This window comes from Balearica regulorum, chromosome 4 (assembly GCF_011004875.1).
Source record: "Balearica regulorum gibbericeps isolate bBalReg1 chromosome 4, bBalReg1.pri, whole genome shotgun sequence".
Lineage (NCBI taxonomy): Eukaryota > Metazoa > Chordata > Aves > Gruiformes > Gruidae > Balearica > Balearica regulorum.
The window spans coordinates 15,995,520-16,016,397 of record NC_046187.1 but is presented as its reverse complement, the minus strand read 5'-3'; the positions used below and the strand labels follow the sequence as shown (position 1 = coordinate 16,016,397).

Below are 20,878 nucleotides of genomic sequence, written 5' to 3'. Positions count from 1 at the left end.
GAGTAGAAAACTATGCAAGGGCAACACTATTATGGTGGAAGGAGCCTTGATGTGGAAGGAAAGCTAGCCTATGTATTTCATGATTAAATATGATGACCCAGAAGTATCTCCAGTAGAATTAGCTGCAGAAATGCACTGGCATTGAAAGACACAACCATGCAGATATTACTCTTTATTTTTCTCGTTCTTAACAATTTCCCCTAAAGTTCGTTAGTGTACATGCTGTGATGTGAAGTTCCATCTTAATAACGAACTTTCATAGACTTCTCATTAAGAACACTGACTAAAAATACCACAATGTCTAATACCAACAGTTTTAAAAAAAAGGAGTTATGTATGTCTTTAGGTGATAGCTACTATATAATAATATCATTAGATAGGCAGCGCACAAATTTAGCACAAGTAATCTAAACAGAGTACCAAAGCATGGAAAAGCAGGAAATCAAACCAAACATATACTGCTTATCCAGGATTGCTAGAAGACAGTGAGATTGGGGAACTGGAATACCTGGTTTTTTGCAATGATATCACCATAACAGATGTATTAAGAATTCGGTGGAAGGAAGATAATTAATGGAAACAGTGGGATGCCTGTGTAAGAAAAATATAATGGATTATGTCAAGGGAGAATTGATGTCATGTGAAATCAAAGATAACCTGTATTAACTAAGTCACAGTCTCTCTGTAATAAACCTGCAAATTTAATGTACAAATAGTGCATAAATAACATAGTAAAAAGGTAATTTTCTTACTGGCTGAAGAGTATGGCCACAATGACTAACATATTGTGGGAGCTGGGAATGTTGTGAGGGTACCAAGACTAATAATGGAGCACTTCAATTACATGAGGTAGAGCGTGTAAATGTAATGCTGGGACACAACGCTCAAACTTCCTATGGTATATTGTACATGGCTGCTCTGGAATAGAAATCAGGGAGCCCACAAGGGGATAAGTCTGAACTTGATTGTGGCAGTTCACAGGACTTGGGTAAGATACTGCTATAAAAAAAAATAATTGAGGAACAACCTGATAAAGAATAATAAATACTTTTTCAAATACATCAAGACCAGACAGAGAGCAAAGACTGATAGATGTCAAAGGTATAAAAGGAGGGTTAGAGGAGATAAAGTCATAGCAGATTAGCTAAATCCATTGCATCCACACTCCCTGTATTGGAGTATAAGTAGCTTCCCATAACAAAACTATCTTGATAGTTGTTCTAAAGATCTGATTTAAACCAAGAAGAGCTTATAGGTCAAATCAACAAAACAGTAACAAATCATTGGTCAAAATGGTATTTACCTAAATATTCTGAAGAAACTCGAATGAGCTTTTAGCTGTAGGTGAAACAATGCATAGCAAAACATATGCTCAGAGGGAGAGAGATTTCTGCATGAAACTACAGATCAGTAAGCTAAAGTCTGTATTCAGGAAACCAGTGGAACCTATAACAAAGAATGGAATTAATGGCTGCATTGCTAAACATAGTTTTAGAAGAATCAACATGACTTTTGTAAAGGGAACTTATAGCTCACAAAACTATGTTCTCCGAGAGTGTCATTGAAGATGTTCATAAGGATTGTCACGTTTATATAATCTATTTGGATTTCCAGAAGTCTTTTTACAAGATCCATCTTCAAAGACTTAAATCAACTAAGTTTTGATGGTAAAAATACAGTGTTAGGAATTATTACAGAGGGATAAAGAACAAAATAGATCATGATTACGCAGCTGCATCTAGGTCACGTTGGTCTCTCCTCTCTTCCATCTTGAAAATAGCATGGTAGAACTCAGGAAAATATAGAAAAGGGCAAAAGATGATCAATGGTAGAGAACAACTTTCATACAACATATGAGAAAACAGACTAGTCAGCCTGGAAAAGACATCTGAGTCTAGAAACTCATGAGTAGCAAGGTAAACAAAAAGCAATTGTTTACTGTCTCATAATACAAGAACTAGAGAATATTAAAGGAAATTATCAAATGGCAACTTCATAGCATAGCTTCACACAATGTAAGTTAAATCACTGGATTCATTGCCTCAAGATGCTATGAATACCAAAGGATGACACGGGTCAAAAAGATGATAAATTCATGGTGAAACATCCATTATTTACCTCAAATGTACTGATTTTCACCTCAATTTGGTAGGCTTGGACAGTCTACCAGTGAAGTGTTACAGTATGCTTATACTGTCCTTACACCATTCCCTAGGTGTCTGCTATGGTTTCATTTTTAATGTTTCATAAAATTGTTATGCAGCCTATGTTGCCATGGGCTTGCAGAGCATAGTTTTGGAAAAAATTATTAGAGTATTTATGCAACACGTAGTTGAAGCAGCATTTGGAAGAGATTTTTAGCTCCCTGGTGAGCTCAAAATTGTTCTTGAATTGCATTGTTTGTTTATTTGGGTTGGTCAATCCTTTCCATTTTCCATCCTGGCACCCATTGTAACAAATTGTTGCTAACACGTCTGGACCTGTTAACCAGTTCTAGGCATACCATGACAATTTGCATTACAAAGTAGTGGTGAAGTAATCTTACTTGAACTAAGACATAAACAGTATATTAAATTAATTATCTGTATTCAGTATTGAGACTCAATAGGAAAAAAGTTAACCAATTACCCAATAAATTAAGCATTGCGTGATATTCTTATTTTCAATTCAAGGGAAGGATTGTTGAAATTTACTAGCAGATTAACTAAAAAGTAATCTACTATTACCAAGTGAGGCTTGATAAGAAGTATGTCAGGTTGGCTTAGTTATAGAGAGCTCCTTTACTTGTGACATCTAATTCTTTTTCATGTAATACACTTTCCATATTATTTTACTTGATTATTTTATTTGCATACAGAACGTTTATGAAATCACATACTCGTGGCAAAAACTGCAAAGTGGGAATGACTGTACATGACAGTTCCCATGCAGTGTTTAGTTGGTGCAAACTGTGTTTTCCCAAAACCTAGAAAATACATCCTTAGAACAGCTAAATATGTAATCAGGTACAGAAGATGAAATTTTCTGAAAGGAGGCAGATCCCAGAGGTCTGTATATCAGGAGAATTGTAAGGGTTTTCAGTTTGACTCAGCAGGGTAAACCCCCACAGAGATAATTTTCTCTTGTATATCCCCTGCAGTAATAAATATTGATCCTGTGATTCCTCTGACATAGGGTTGCTATAATTCTGAGAGATATGTGCTCACAATATAATATGTCCACATTGATTTCAGTATAGACCAGAATTGTTTCAGTAAAACTGATCTGCATAATTGCAGTAGGCATTTCAGGGATACGTAATGCTAGGATATTCCAGCCAACTGTAAATTTCCAGTATCTGCCTGAACAGTGGACACATGCAATAAGTGCATGGACATAGATCATTCTATTGATATCTGTGCGTTAACTTGTATACATAAGAGTTAGATCTTGGGGACAGGATCAGTACAATACTCTGGATTTTCAGAATATCAGTATTCCATAGTGAGGATTGTTCCCTGCAAGTAGACAATCTTCGTGTTCTCCTGTTCTGGCCACCTGTCTCTGTTGGTGGAGTGGTGTGAGAGGAGAACCCTGTTACCTCTGACTTCTTTTATTAAGCTGATTTTATGGGAAGAAAAGTGTGCCAAAGCTTCTTTTCCCACCTGATCATATGAGATGGTATTCTCACAATTATTCATGCCAGCCCCACAGAATCATTTACTTTTTCTGTCTTGCTTAGCTGTAATGGGCTTCATCACACTGCAGTAGTTACTGTGCTGACGGGGCTCCATCATACATTCTGACTGAAATTCCAGTCCTACTGAAGTCAATGGCAACTTTATCATTATCCTGGTTTTGGCTGGGATAGAGTTAATTTTCTTCCTGCTATCTGGCATAGAGCTGTGTTTTGGATTTGGGATGACAATAATGTTGATAACACACTGATGTTTTAGTTGTTGCTCAGCAGTGTTTACAATTAAGTCAAGGACTTTTCAGCTTCCCAGGCTCTGCCAGGGAGGAGGCATGAGCCTTCCACAGGAGGTGCCCAAGAAGCTCGGAGGGGGCACAGCCAGGACAGCTGAACAAACTGGGCAAAAAGATGTTCCATACCTTATGACGTCATACTCAGTATATAACTGGGGGAGTTGGCTGGGGAGCACCACAGCGCGGGAACTAGCTGGGCATTGGTCAGCAGGTGCTGAGCAACTGTGCCATGCATTGTTTTGTGTATTCTTTATCATTATTATTGTTATTATTATTCTCTTCCTTTTCTATCCTATTAAACTGTTATTATCTCAGCCCACGAGTTTTACTTTTTTTTTCAGTTCTCTCCCTCATCCCACTGGGGCAGGGAGTGAGCAAATGGCTGTGTGGTTGTTTTAGCTGCTTGCCGGGTTAAACCACAACAATCATTTATTTCAGTAAGTTCAGCATTTTATCCCAAGTTACTGCTTGAAACTTGAAATTACTTTAATGGCTGGTTTTAACTTTGATTGAGGCAATACTTTCAGCTGGTGAATAAAAATTTTTATTTTCTTATTATTTCAATCAGTGTAGATGCATTCATTCTTGTGTGAGCAAATTATATTCTCAGGTAAGTAAAGCTAGACTGGCTAAGTCTTGATGCCACTTTCATACTTTCCAAGCAGATTATAAAAAATAAAACAAAATTGATAAAATGTATAAAAGTCCATAACTGGAAACATAAATTAGTTATAAAACACAGAACTAGGATACAGTTCATATGTAAGACCACTTTTAGTTTGAAAAATTTGGAAATCTTAGAAGTTAATTTCTTTCTTTAGCTCCTTTTTTATACTGAAGTTGTAGCCAATAATTTTGTTTGTAGATTAACCTCATGCCTTTATCCCAGTGGAATTTCAAACATAAGCTTAAACAAATTTGGGTGTTCAGGCCAGTTCTTGTATTTGTCATCAAGTGAATTTACCCAACTTTCAAATTCACTACTGTGCCAGTCTCTTTTCTAGAATATTAAAATAAACTTTGATTGTTATGAATGTATTCATTCTTTTCTATTTCTCAATGAGCACTTTCATGTTAAAACATTTTGGTATTTGATTGCCCAATGGGCTATTCACATCTTTGCTTATCATAGCGTACAGTCATATGTGGTATGGAAGTGCTCATAGTTAAATTACACAGTGCTTTTTTAATGCTTTCTCTCTAAATGACTCACACTTTTTAAGTAAATGGAAGAGAAGATCAGTTTTGGGGTTCTCTTATCACATGTCATTCATCAAGTTCCTGGAATACATAGAGGACTGCTTCCTCATACAAACGTTAGATGTGCCAACCAGGAACGAAGCACTGCTGGGCTTGCGAATCACAAACCAAGAAAACCTGCTTTGTAATATCTTGGTTAGTGATAGCCTTGGCTGCAGTGAGCACAATATTGTGGAGTTTGGGATCCTGCCGAGCATGCTGAAGGTTAGTACAAAGACAAAGGTTTTAGATTTTAGAAGAGCAAACTTCAGCTCACTCAGAGCTTAGTTGGGAGGGATTCTGTGGGAAGTTTCCATGGAGGATAAAGGAGCCAGTGACTGCTGAGAGTTTTTCAGGAACACTCTCCTGGAAGCACAAAAACAGTTCCTCCCCTTTAAAGGTAAGGGAAGTAGATGGAGCAAGAGACGCCCTTGACTTAACTGCAAGCTTCTAAATCTGCTCAAAACCAAAAGAGAAGTGTACCAGAGATGTAAAAGCAGATGAATACCCACTGAGAACTATATGGGCATTGCCAGGGCATGCAGAGATGCAGTTAGAAAAGCAAAAGTTCAGCTTGAATTGAAATTGGCCAGAGATGTCAAAAACTACAAGAAAGGGTTCTTCATGTATGTAAACAGGAAGCAGAAGCAGAAGGATAATATTGGCGCACTGTTAAACAGGAGAGGTGAATTAGTCACCAACAGTGCTGATAAGGCAAAGGTTCTCAACACTTTCTTCATCTCTGTCTTTACCAGCCCTGTTGGACCCCAGGCCTTGGGAACAAAAATCCAGGTCAATGCAAACACAGACCCATGAACTATTACAGAAGCTTGACCCTTACAAATTGATGAGCCCTGATAATATCCATCTGAGGGTGTTAAGAGAGCTGGCAGATGTCGTTGTGAGGCTGGTCTCCATATCTTTGAGAAGTCATGGAGACTGGGGGACATCTCAGAGGACTGGAAGAAGGTTAACGTCACCCCTATCTACAAGAACAGCTTAAAGGAGGATCCCGGAAATTACAGGCCCATCTGTCTTACTTCAGTCCCTGGGAAAGTTATGGAACAAATCCTCCTGGGAGCTACCACAAGTCAAATGAAGCGCCAAGGGCAAATTGTGCTTGACAAACCTGATTGCCTTCTATGACAAAGTAACCTGCTCAGTTCATGTGGGGAGAGCAGTGGACATTGTCTACCTGGGTTTCTCCAAGGCTTTTGATACAGTTCCCCACAGCCTCCTCCTAGAGAAACTGATGAGTTATGGTCTAGGTAAGTGGTCTATGTGGTGGCTGGGGAATTGGCTGAAAGGTTGCACCCAGAGGGTGATGGTAAATAACTCGTTTTCAAACTGGCAACCTGTCACAAGTGGGGTCCCCAAGGGATCGATATTGGGCCCAACGCTGTTTAATATCTTCATAAGTGATCTGGATGATTGGATCACATGCACCCTGATGAAGTTTGGGGATGACCCCAAACTGAGTGGGGAAGAAGACACTTCAAAAGGAGAGCCACCCTGAAGGAAGACCTGGATAGGCTGGAAGAGTGGGCTAACAAGACCCTTACGAAGTTCAGCAAGAACAAGTGTAAGCACCTGGGAAAACAATCCAGGAGTACAGTACAGGCTGGGATCCACCTGGCTAGAGAGTAGCTCTGTGGAAAGGGACCTGGGGGTCCTGCTGGACAACTCAGTATGAGTGAACAGTGTAGTGCAGCAGCAAAGAACACCAACAGGATGCTGGGTTGCATCAACTAGGGCATCACCAGCAGAGATGAAGTCATTATACCACTCTACTCAGTGCTCATCAGGCCGCACCTGGAATACGGTGTTCAGTTTTAGTCCCCGCTATACAAAAAAGATGTGCACAGGCTGGAGAGGGTCCAGAGAAGGGCCAAGACGATGATCAAAGGATTGGGAAGCCTGCCTATGAGGAAAGGCTGAGAGAATTGGGTTTATTCAGCCTTGAGAAAAGAAGGCTTAGGGCAGACCTCAGCACCGTGTTCCAGTACTATAAACAGTGGCTACGAACAAGATGGAGACTCCCTTTTTACAAGGAGTCACGTGGAAAAGACAAGGGGTAATGGGTGCTAGTTACTCCTAGGAAGATTCCAGTTGGACATAAGAGGAAAATTTTTCACAGTGAGAACAATCAGCCATTGGAATAATCTCTCCAGGGAAGTGATGGATTCCCCAACACTGGACACTTTTAAGATTCAGCTAGACAGGGTGCTGGGCCATCTTGTCTAGACAGTGCTTTTGTTTAGATGGAGCTTTTGGCAAGAAAGGTTGGACCAGATGATCCTTGAGTTCCCTTCCAACCTGGTATTCTATGATTCTATGAAATGCACTTTATATGGAAGAACAACCACTGGTTAAAGTTCTGTGCAAGCAAATTCTCATATATACAAATTATCATAAAAAGGAAAAAATTCAACATTTTATTCCTTTATTTTGGAGAAGTCCTTGGCATTGGCGTTATTGCAGTTCATTTGTGAACTTCTTTGTCCCAAGAGTACTACGTTAATTTTCTGTTTAAAACTTGACCCTAAAAATTTGTGACCTTTCTGGTAGTGTGGTTTAATTGTGTTTCTGTATTGGAATATACCATTTATCTGGAGATGGATGCTTTATTAATACTGCATAGATATTTGAAAGAAAGCTAATCCAAATGTATACTTTATTCAGAGGCAATACCAAGGAGGCCACTGTACAACAGTTTTGGAGGGGAAAAGACACAAAAACTTTAGACACAGGGATTTCAATAAATATGAAGTGTGGCTACAGGTTGGCACAGAGGTATCTAGTAATGATGGATTGCTAATCTTCCCCTATGTTTAAAATACATAGCAGAATCCATGTTCTCTTGGATGGCCTAGAAATGCTTCTCATTAGTCATTTTGGATGCTTGATTCAGTAACTTGTAGACTCAGTGTTTTTACTCCCCAGGACTACGACAGCATGAGATTGAAGTGAAGGCCTTATTCTGAGATGCACCAAGTATTTCCAAATCATTGATTTCAGAGCAGTTTGCAGGTACTCAGTTACTCTGATTGCTGCTGAAGAATAGAATAAATTCTTTTTTCTTATCAGTTGTAACACTTACTACGTTGAGCTTTATTGTAATAATAAGCTACTGTAACTAATGAGACTGCAAAACTGTGACTCAACCAACAGTTAATTTCAGAAGCAGTGATATCTGTATGGGGAAAAAGCTGATTCTAGATGAGATACTAGAGGTCAATTAATTTCATCTTCCTTTAGAAAAACTGGAGATGACCTACTAAATTGTTTTATTTAGTTCTTATCTTGCTTTCCCACACTTGGACTAATGATAAGCTGTGTTTCTTTTAGAGCCACATTTTAAACATGCCTGGTTTTGGTTGAGGGTGATTTTTTTTTCCTGTGCAACTTGGGAATTGTTTCTGTTCTGTAAATCTTTTATGTGTCTTCTCTTACTCTGATTTTAGAGATAATTGCCTTTATTTAGTCTTTGAAAGGGTGAGGAGTGTAAATTAGGAATACTTTGCTGAGCTAAGCTTTGCACAACTGATTGTCTGGAAAACATTTTGCAAGGCAATGTTAGCATGCAGTCCGAGTGTGTTTCTTCTAATGAAAATGCATGCTTTGCCTCAGGGACATTTGAGCAGAAATCTGTTCATACAAATGCAGCAGAATTTGAATTTGTACTATGTCTTCTCACAAACTGAAACCCATAAGGCTTCACAGAATCAAATTATCTAGTAACAAGATTGTGGTAAATATGTAAATGATGAGAGAGAAACAGGAAAAAAAGCAAGTGATTCCACAAGCAATGGAACTTAACAAATACTGGTTTCCAAGAATTTGTGTGTTGTGGTTTGATTCTCAGATGTCTTGCAAGTTGCAAGCTCTGATCAAAGCTTTTTCTGCATGTATAATGTTCATAACATCTATCATCTGAATTTGTTGAATACATCTAAACTCCATTTCAGCAATTTTCTGTGTAGAGCACGTGTAGGATCTTGTTCTTCTACCCATCCTGCAGGTTTTGTGAAATTCTCTGTAACTTCATAACGTTGACAACTGTGTCCTGCAAAATTTATTGAAATTGGGTAAGGGGTTCATAGCTGTTTTTGAAAAATGGAGGGACAGATAGGTAAACACCTGAAACTGACTGTATTAAAAGCAAAAATAAACATATTCAGACATGAGGGTTGCAAAAGCATCCTTCACAGAACCAAGCTGACAGTTCTATCAGGTGAGATTTATGATGAACTACTACATAAGCACTTTTCTGCAAAGCACAAGAGCTGGCTAGGTCAGGTCCGAAGCCCAGAGTTTAATATGTAAATAAACAAACATAAACATAAGTGGAAACCTATGTATGCTCTATCTTTGAAGCAAATAAGTATAAAATATACCAAAAAGGAAATGTTTATTGTGCTAGTTGGGGGTGGGGGGGGCATATTGAAAACAAGAATAACTGGATTCTAAAATTAATCAAAACTCTGCAAAGTGTTTGAAGTTGAGATGTGAGACTATGTAAGAGGTAACAGTCAATGAGATTTTACACTGACTGGACGGAAGAGAGTTGGGAATTGTGAAGTCCACAAAAATTATGATTGTGACAGTTAAATGGATTTTGATTATGATGAACAGATGTTAAAAAAGTGTAAGAAGTTAATCTGGAACTTGTGGAATAGAGATCCTGCCAGCTGCAGAGAAAAGCTAGGCTTGGTTCAGCTAAGAGGAATGCAAACAGCAGACATAAAACCATCCCTGAAATAAGAGGGTGGAAGGATACTTGTTGTGGAAAGTTGTTCTGATATAAAAGAGAAAGCAGCTTCTGTGCAACAGCAGAGGAAAATCCCAACTAAACCTGCACTGGTTTTGATGCACAAATAGAAATGCCAGAGCACCTTTTTGCAGAACTTTGCAGGAAAAGGAAAGGTTAAAATTAACTATGGTTGAATTTCAGAATTGTGGAAGACTTTTGTTGGTTGCTTTGGAAAGGTAGCTTTTTCAGAATTGAGGGTAGATACAATACTAGGAGGAATATTTACTATTATCAGTGGGAAGAATAGGAGATAATTTTAAAAGTATCTTAGTAAGTTTTACAGAAACAGTTCCCCCACCACCACCACCACCACCACCATAATTGCCACATAGTAACACCCTTTGTCCTTATGATTGGTTTGTGAGTGGGAGCAGCAGCCGCCAGTGAACATAAAAAAGAGCATGCATGGCAAAAAAGTCTGAGACCTCTGGAGACCTCACTTGTCACTGTTATTTAGGCTCTGTCTATCCTTCAACTGGCTGGAGGAGATAGAATGAGGATCACCAATTAGTTTTTGCATGCTTTGATCCCTAAGTAAGCTTCCAAAAATCATTCTAGAGCATTATAAAATACACCTCTCACATCTGTTAGATACTTTACCTTTTTTTTTTTTTTTCTTTTTTAATTAAAAAGTTTTGTATTTTATAATGCTGCCGCTATGGTCAGTCAGCTCTTTGGGGAGTAGAAAGATTATTTTTCCATCTAGGCTGAACTAAATTAAGGTATCTGTTTTGTGTGCACGTGCATATATCTTTGCCACATAATACAGCCAACTATTGGTTTGAAAGCAACAGATGTTTGAGGTGCTAATGCTGGAAGGAAAACTGTTAGCTTTTCATGACTTGTGGTTGGTATCAGTGCTGGTAAAGCCTAAAAATGGTCTGTTTCAGGGTCTGATACTTTTACAGGTAGATGCTTTTTTTTTGTAGAAGTTGAGTCCTAAAGTTTCTGTCCTGGATTGTCTCTACTGCTCACTGTTTTATCTAGACAGGTAGAAAAGATTGTATCTGAACAATCAGATTATTGATTTGCTGGTATAGTATGAATTTTTTGGTTCATCTAACCGTCAGATAAATAACAGAAGAGAGGAATGCACACAAAGCTTTTTCCTGCCTTGAAATAAAGGAGCAATTTACAACTTAAATCCATTCTTCATGTGTGTTTTCTGTTTACCTTTATCATCTGCTCAATACATTCTGTCAAAGGAGCAGTGAAAGTGGCAGGATGTAAAGAGACTCAGTAATTCAACCTTCTCAAAGGAAAGCATTGTTACTTATTTACTATGATTTTTGATACAGTTTGAGGATGAAAAGTTTTAAATAAAATTCAGCCAAGTCTCATTCAATACCATGCTCTTAGGCACTACTACAGAGCATTGTCAGAAGACTGTATTTAGGTTTATAGCATATGAACATAAATTTGTATGTATTTATACATGCATATAAGTCACAGAGACAAAAGCACACAAAAATACATAAACTAATTTAAAGAACTTTTTTTTAATACACTTTAGAAGATTTGTGTGAATGTAAACATTTGGGAGACTGTGCAGTGGAAGTCACTGTAGGCACTAGCGTTTTGACCTCGTAAATAAAAATATGCAGGATTATATCTTTCACTTGAAATGTAACAGATGTTTAAAAATTTGTGGAATTTTAATTACTGCTTCTTAGCCTGGCACAACAGATGCTATAAATTTCCTAGCAGATTTCAGCATGAGGCATATTATATATGACACCACACTATTTAATTCCACTATTTAATGGCAGGCTACCTATTAAAAATTTTTATAACCAAACAAGGAATCTCTTGCCATTTAACCATAATGGATGGAAATAATAAGTAAATCACCAGTTTACATGTATGCAAGCAGTATTTTCTATATATTATTCATAGCTTTTGTATGGTTAACAATTCCAATAAACTATCAAACCCCATTAAAATCCTTGAACGTTGTGAGAGTAAGGCAAAGAACTCGGTAAGCATAAGGCATAAAATATCCTTGTGCGCATCCAACTTTTATGGACTTCCACAGGTCTGCATTCGCTATAACATCATGTTCACAATGTGTAGTGTTGTGCATAGTTGCTATAATAATAAACAACCATATTCTCAGAACTCTTTGGACAGCTTTAATAATGTTTTACTGTGTTCCACTGACCCTCATTTTGACGTAGATTTAACACAGCTGTAGTCTAAATAGATTAATAGGTTCATATAGTTTAAGAATTAACATGGCAGGTTAAGAACACATTGTAAGGTGCCCCTCTGGGGGCATCTTTCATTCTTTTTGCTGATACAGATTATGTTTATTACATTTATTTTGTACAGAGCATTAGAATAAATAACACAGTATAGTACTGTATTATTAATACCTCTTTTTTTGGTATTAATCTGTGCTTAAGTGCCAAATGTTGATGCTACTTTAAATGGTCTCTTCCTATTTTTGAGTACTGAAGTGCTACAAATATGAACTGCCCAGCTAATGTCCTGACCCATTGTAACATAAGTAAATAAAATACTGGTGTGGACCAAAACATTTTCCAACATAAACCTGAAAAACAACAACAACAACATGCAAAACATATTGGTGTATGGAATATATCCACCACACAAATAAAAGTTAAAAGACAAATGGGCAGAGAGAAAACATAGTCACAGACAGATTCCATTTTGATATCTTCTGAAAAATTCCGGAGTGATTAATTCTAGGTGACAACCAGGTAAAAAGATTGTATTGTACCAGTCACAGGCACTGGACAGTTCCTGCTTGGTTCAGAAGAGCAAACCACTTGTGTAGTTCAAGTCAGGTTTTTGGTGTCATAATGACATCAATATCCTTTTCAGAGACAGAATTACCATCCAGTGGATCTCAGTTCACAGAACATCACAGTTATAGTCAGTCAATCTATTCAGTCACCTCTAGAATTAAGTACAAGGGTGCACATGTCTGAATTGATTATGGAACAGTCACTGGGCTTCCTGTTGATATAGCTTTGTTGTGACTTTTTTTTTCCTGTTTGATTCTGAAGTGGTATCAGAGTCCTTAATTTTCAGTTTATGCTGTCTTTATGGCTGCTTCGATCTGTATTGTGATTATTCAGTTCTTGATTTTTCCACTGAATGCTTGTTCCATTCATGGGCACTGAAGTCACCAGACTCTTAGATTGGGAGCAGCAACAGCAAAGACATGACTGGAAGAAAAAAAAAGAAAACGAAAAAAAAAGGTTAACACAAATTTATCAGCTCTATGCAGATTGCCAGCCATATTTTTAATTCAGAAATGAACAGACAACTCTAGCTGATGGGAGTGATTGCTGCAATTGGGCAAATTTTTTATCCTAGGATGCAAACAGTTCTTGTGATTAAACATCACAAATGCAGCAAATTAGGCCCAGCCCATGCCTCTTATTTAAGAAAAACTTTGACAGTATCAAAAGGGAAATTTGTTTGACTAAGGTAAATAGACTGAGAACTGACAGAACTCAATACATATTGTAAGAGCTGGGTTGGGGTTTTTTCCCTCTTTATAACTGCACTTCAAAGTTAGGGATCAGTGTGCTGCTTAGCATGTAAGAGAAAAGAAGAAAATTCCTCAGCCTGTGGCTTAGGTCTCTTCTTACATCTTTCGCAGAAGATGACAAAATTGTTTAGGAAAAGGGACAGTGAATATATTGAGGTGTTTAGTTTTTCACAGTGAAGGACAGGAAGTCATTTAGGATCATACTCCCAGGTTCTTCACAGGCTGGTATGTTCAGTTGTCTCTTCTGAAAGGAGCAGAAAGGATTCTTCAGCTATCCTCCCTGCCTCCACAAAAACTAGTGCCTAATTCTATGTAGATGGAACCTCTACTTAGGGGAAAGAGTTAAGGCCTCAGAGGAGGAATGGCAGTAACAGCAGTAGATCCCTGATCCATGATCTACTAACAGCAGTAGATTCTGTGAACTCAATGGGAACGAGTGTTGCAGAGAGGTAAAGCCAGACTTAAGATACATGTTCTATGTATCTATCTATGGGTGGGTATGTAAAATAGCAGCAGAGGTAGGGTGAGAAACTTAAATACAAAATGGAATATATATGCCTGAATTAATGACGTTGATACTAGAAGGGAAAGGGTAAGCTATAATGAGAAGCTGAGAAAGATTAAATAGTACCTGAAAATTCTTTAATTAGAGTTGTTGGATGGTAATTTTATTTGGAAGGACAAACAGGAAGAATGAACTAACGATATGAGGAGCAGCCTGGTAGTACCCACTGTTACTTCTCCCTTTCACCTGAGGACAAATTCAGGCATATTATCCTCTCCACAGTTCCCAAATGAAGTAGGGGACTGTAAAAAGCAAAGCTGACTTCTTATTTAGCATGTGAAAATACTCCCTTAAAATAGTTTCTAAGTCTGAGCAGGCTTCGGACAAACAGGTACTCCCTATTCTAATAATTTATTGCATTTTTTCAGTAGCTTGAGTTGTCTATTCACAGACTTAAAGTTTAGTGATACAGTCCTGTCATCTTTTGTTTTTCTTTGCAGATAAAGCTATTTCAGTCTTCTTTTTCCATTTCATTACTTTATTTACCACTGTATGCTCTCATTTTCTGTCTTTCTTTATTGCTTTTATTAGATGAACAGGGACTTGCAGAGGCACAGTGTCACAAGGAAATTATTTTAGCCTTCAAATATGTTTTCATGTGTAGGAACTGGAAAAATGCAGGTAAAAGCCATAATGCGTATTTAATTGCTGAAGTCAACTCAGGTGCCTGCTTTGGTATTCAAGCCTGAAAATTTTAGTCATTAATGGGATTGTTTAACTGCAGGCAGCTTTGTGTCCTATGTATCTGTTCTTTGTCTTCATCTGGAGTGAAAAATATGTTATCGACCAAATTCTATTTCATGTACCCGTCACATGCAGGTAAACAGCACTTAGAAGAGCATGTCACTCTCAGTTTACATGTTTCCATATGAGGACTATGTCAAACTTATTTACTCATTTAGCATTTCAGATGAAGTAGATAGTTCCACTTTCTATTTGGTATGTGTGCTATGTGAGCTGCTAGCTGATAAACTAGACAATTTATAATCTTTCATTCCTTTGCATGCCTCTTCTCCCAACTGCTAAAAATATATCATAACTAAGTGGTTTAATACAGTTCATTAACTGGACATAAAATCTTATCAAGGAAATCTTACCTGGAAACAGTTTTTAAACTTCTTGCTTACAAAATAGAGAGCTATTGGGTTTATACAAGAGTTCATGGTTGCCAGGTTGATGCTGATATAATCCAACGGCAGCAAGAAACTAGACAACAAAAGAGAAAGCAAAACATTTAAACTGTTCATAGACTGTAGAAGCATCCATGCTTTTTTTGGTTACAATCTCTTCTGTCACAGGAACTAATTCTCTCTTACCTAACTCCCTCAATCTAATCTTGTACCATGCCAGGTCGATAATAACCTGTCTCACAAAAGTTCACAAAAGGCAGGGAAAGTGATTGCAATGGTGACAGACAACATTTATCGAAATCATGCTACCCCATTAAAACTGAAACCTCTGAAAATGGATGCAGCTGAAAAGTCATAAAATAAAGTGTTTGCTCTTCGAAGACCACAGTTACATGCAAAATGACATTTCTCACATAAACTCCAAGTATGCAGCATTATATTTTTTCAGTATAAACAATTGATTAACATAGAAAATGAAGTACCTGAGCAGTTCACATCTGCCGGGGTCTCTTTCATTATATACCATTTTCTTCAAAATTCGGCTCAAATGGAGAGGGAACCAGCAAAGAGCAAAAATCACTACTAAACAGAAAACTGTCTTTGCAACTTCTCGACGCTAGAAGAAGAAGTAAAGATAACTATGACTGAGTGCCTAATTCACATTGGTAGATGCTTGTAGTGTAGTGATGTTGGCAGCAAAGTAAGTAATCTAGAGAAAGCATGCAAGGATTCCCAAAGTGCAGCTTCCAGACTACTTGATGTTCCTGAACTGTTTTTTATGGGGCTTGTCATGTTCTTGATTCTGGCCATCCTCAACAGAACCTGCTCATCACTGAGACTGGAGCAGCTGGAGCACACAGGTCATTGCCAGGACATTGTAGATGTTAGCCAGGGAAAATCCACTGCTGGGCTTTCCTGAAGCTGATTACTTTCCCAGCCCTTCTTATTCCTCTACACTGGATTAGGTTTCTGGCAATCCCTCAGATAAACCTCTTTCTTCAGAAACATGCATAATCTGCAAGAAAACTTTTTCATGTATGCGGGAAACTGGGATCACACCTGCTTGATAAACCATTTGTACCTAATCCTTAATGTGGGGCAATCCCAAGGCGCCTAAATTAATTGGCAATAAAAGTTCCATTCAACCACACACCCAGTCAGAATGTCAAATTCTCTCTGATGTATTGTTTTATATTTAGTATGCATCATGTTACATAAAGGGACACTGCACGTTATATTAATTTTGCTATGTGATCCTTGCTATGTGATCTTGATGTTCTTCAGTAAATAGTTTCTCTACAAACAAAATTTTAGAAATGTCTATATTACAGCTTAATCTCATAATACTCCGTCAGGAAATAATTTCAATGTAATGGATATTTTGTATGGCTCTAGAGATTTACAGATATTTTAGTGGATTCTTGACAATGCATACCAGTGATGTTTGGTAGGCATGCATTTGAGAAAGAGGAGCATAGGAAAGGGTAAGAATACCACTTCTGAAACTGCCACTGAAATGTAACAATAATATGCATAGCAAGGCTCTGTCATTAAAAAAATTTAAAGTGAAATGTATGATTACAGTAAGTCTTGTTAGGCTTTGAATATGGCTATTATTGTTTCTTATAATAGCAGTTTTTATCAGAATATGAAAAGGATTGTTTCTAGTCATTGATGTGGAGAAGGCCGTGGGCAAGGAAGGAAGAAAGAAGGGCAAAGGGTGATAGTTAAGAAGACAAGCATTTGTAAATTGTGGCATGAAGTCATCCCCCAGCAATCAGTGTGAGTAGCTTGCTGGGCACTGCACGTCAAAATGGGAAAGCTGGAGGGTGGATTCCCCCGCCCTGTACATACCATTCTAGTTCTAATGGGTGGAGTAGCTTGCGTGTGGCCCTAGGACAGGCTGTGTTGCAGGCCCTGGGGCCTGGTGAGGGGAAACAGTGAAGGATCTGCACAAGGGGAGGATTTTCCCCTCTGCCCTGATCTGGAATGAACTAGCAGAGGAGGAACCTCTCCAAGAGGTTCTCCCTCTGATGCAGAGGGGACTGCTTTAGGGAGTCACATCTGTGAATGTGGAATTTGAAAGAAAGAGTGGAATTTGAGGGGCTGACTTTAACGCAGGGGAAAAGCAACCGATTGATTTTAAAATTTCAGTTAGGAATTAAACATCAGACAGTGCTGCAAAAACAGCAAAGTGAGATCTAATGTTTCTGTGACTGACTTTATGATCCTTTGTTTGTACTATTCCCCTGTTGCTTTTTTCAAAGCAGCTACAGTAGTGGTACTGCAGCAGTGCAATAACCCAGAAAAAAAATCCACTCTATGCTAAACCAGGTTATTCTACAATTGCTTTTTATATGAAACTAAAGTTGCATATCAAAGTGTGCCAAAAGTAGGGAGGACCCATGGAGTCATATCTTTATGAATAAAAAGAAACATTTTTTTGTCAAATCTTTGTAGTTAAATTTCAAAGCATTTAGCCAGTAGTGATTTGAGGTTAAAGAGCAGAAGAGTACAACTGTCATATGTACTTAAGAAAAGAAAGAAACCGAAAGTTTCCTGAGCATGCTGTCTTCAATATCTCTTTATACTATGATTTAGTCTTGTGTTCCAGGTTTAAATCATAACATCATAAATAACCTACATCCTCACTTTCTATTTCTTTAATTTACTTTATTCAAGTACACTTTGAAACATTTCTAAGCTAACCCAAAGAGAGAAGAACAATATTTTCAAACATTGGTGTTCCTAATATTTACCTGCTTAAGGTGTTCACTGAGAGCGATTCTCAAGTTGCTGTTTCTTCTGTTTAACATTTCACAAGTCATTAGCGTATAAAAGATGGCAGTACATGCCAGTGGCATGCAGAAATAGAAACCAAACAGCCACCAATCCTTTGCATCTTTGTAAAACTGTAGATAAGGTAAAGAGAAAATATTTTCTTATGATTCAATGGAAAGTACCACACAAAAAGGTCTTGCAAAGCGTGACAGTTGGTACACTGGTATCTGTCTATTGGTAAACAACACAAATTATGTAAACTCTCTTATTGTTGATCTGTTTTGGACCAATATCAAAATGGGAATTGTGGCAGTGTAAACATTTATTTTACCTTATGGGTAGCCTGCCTGTACCTTTGTTGCAATGTCTTGGGTTGGAATTCATTTTCTTTGGTTGTGTTTTTGAACATTTACACTCATTCACAAAAACTAGAATCCAGTTTCATGAAAAAGATATGCCAAAATGTAGACAGTGTCAGTTTGAGATAACAAATCTTACTAAAAGCCTGTCTCAGGAAATGCCATTTACATCTACAGCTTCTGTCCTGATTCCAAAAAAGGAAAATTCAAAATGTCTTGTAAGTTTTATCACCTTATGTTATCAGTGAAAAGATTGGTGGTTGGTTTGCTTATGTACTGGGCAGATAGGAGCCACTTCATAAGTGTTTGTCTGATATATGCAAAGCTTTGGATGGATGGCTTCTAGCTTTTAACCCTTTGCCTGCCATTCATACCATTTGCCTTTTGTGAAGGATGTTGAAGGGCTTGATAGAGTAGCAGTAATTCGCTGTGTAATTTTAAGTGTTAGCTGTCATTTAAGCTGTGGTTTAAGTTAATACACTTTTGTATTACGGGAAATGCTACATTTGACAAAACATTTAAAATTACTCTTTTCTGTAGATGATTATATTTTCAGACTTGAGAAAATATTGTATCTTGGTTTTAAACTTTTATGCTCAGCTAAAAGTGTGCACTGAAATATGACATTTTAAATACTTCCTGTCTCAGCTTCCTGTCTCTATGTTATTAGTCACTGAGATGGATGTCTGTAAAAGGGAACCTTCTTTCTCATAATCTTTTCCCTAGCTTGTTTATTCCTAGCGGACGTGCTCTTGTAACATCACAGTTCCCACACCAAATGTCAAAATGCTAATAACTGAGGATTATATGAATCCTATTTGAAAAAGTCAGACTTTTGACAACTCGTTTACATTTAAAACTGAATGGTACTAAAGTTTGAAAGATGAAAAAAATGGATGCAATTAATAGACTAGTATTTAATAATGTTCATATTTAAATCTGCTTTAGTTACACTGGAAAGTTGATGTATTAAGAAAAAAGAAATGAGTTTGATTTTTCTCCCTCTATCCCAACACAGCTGCTTACAGAGCTTGCTAATTTAGCATATGCTGCTGGTATCTAGGCCACAGCCCCACCTCACAGGGCATTTTGAATTGTGTTGATTAGCCTGTTTCCTCCTCCTCATTAGCCTCATCCCTGCGTGAGGAGGGGCTATGGTCTGCTGCATAGTTGCACTCTCCTTGGGGGCAGAATTTCCCCCACTGGGAACAGAGCTGCTGCCAGCACAAAACAATATGCCTCATACTTGAAGAGTTTGTACTGAGGGGAAATCTAATTACCACTCCTGCTGCAGAGAGAAGGATTACAAATGCATGGAGACAATTATCTTTTCCGTGGCAAACTCCTCCAAGTCAGACTAGAATCATATTGGTTGGGCAGCACAAAAAAACGTGTACTGTGTGAATCCATGCTATGTTTACAAGGAAAACTTTCTGTCATATCAGTCTACCAGCTTTCATGAGCATTGCCTGTCAGTTAAGAAAACACACACATACAGTTCTGTGTCACAACCCTGACCAACGCGTCAGTTCTGTGCGAGGACCTGGCTTTGTGAAGTTATAAAATCTACACAAAAACGTCTGTAAATGATTAATTGAGGAATCCGAGTTTCACAAAGCTTGCATCAAAGCACAAAATTGGGTTGATGTAAGAGAAGTAGACATTCTTTTGTTTGTCTTTAAAGCCCACATGGAACTGGTTTTCTACAGGAAATGTGCATTTTAAACAAGTTTCCTAGTGCACTCAGCCTCTTGGGAATCATGGTCTAGCATGAATCTTTTAAGTCTTTCAAGGATAGCTTTAAACATGAATAAAGCTCCTGTTAAAAACAAAAGCTAATCATAAATCCTTCCCAAAGTTTCGTAATTGTTTATTGTGGTGTTTGTGGTAGTAAATACCAGAGTTAAGGTTAAAATGGTATTCCCATTTTAATCTCATGTTTGTACTTGCTTGCAACGCATTGAAACACAACACTCTCCATTATGACTGACACATCCAACATTGACTCTCAGCTTGGACGTAAATGCTGGTTTGTTTCCTTGAAAATCAAACTGGCATGGGGAGATTTGGAGCTTTTGAATTATGCTGAGCAAGTAAAAGATACTGAGTCCTGCAAATAAAACAAACCAAGCTATCCTACTTACCACATTAAAAACAGAATAATAATCCTTAAAGTTAGGATGCCTATGGAAGACCTGAACTGTAGTGTTTTTGAGGAGAGGGAAGAGATAACTATTATTTTTCTTAGGGAGAGAGGAAGTAAAGATTGTCCAGGCACATTTGTGGAGAAAAACAGCCGTTACAGAAGGGAAATTTGCTGAAGTGTGCATTTCATAAATCATATTCTTGTAACTACAGTATCTACAGTCATATAGTCTGTGGAGTTTAGAAACAAAGATATAGTAAATCCTGCACAATTCCACTCTGTCTTCACCTGCATTAATTATTTCCATTAGGGAATTCCTTTGTCTTCTCTTGCAATTGTCTCTTGCTCTTTCTGCC

General features: G+C 37.7%; 1 protein-coding gene across 3 annotated transcripts in view; it reads right to left on the bottom strand.

The window, feature by feature from the left end:
* Positions 1-11,384: 11,384 nt before the first annotated feature.
* EDNRA (endothelin receptor type A) overlaps positions 11,385-20,878 on the bottom strand; it is a 34,581-nt gene continuing 25,087 nt past the window's right edge. The window contains exons 5-8 of one of the 3 annotated variants that reach the window (XM_075751258.1): positions 17,996-18,148; positions 15,719-15,852; positions 15,204-15,312; positions 11,385-13,212 (exon numbers count right to left, since the gene is read on the bottom strand). In XM_075751258.1, the coding sequence (XP_075607373.1) occupies positions 13,072-13,212; positions 15,204-15,312; positions 15,719-15,852; positions 17,996-18,148 (537 nt within the window). In that variant the 3' untranslated portion in view covers positions 11,385-13,071. The remainder of the gene's footprint in view (positions 13,213-15,203; positions 15,313-15,718; positions 15,853-17,995; positions 18,149-20,878) is intronic. The other 2 variants (XM_075751259.1, XM_075751260.1) reach the window with 2 other exon arrangements.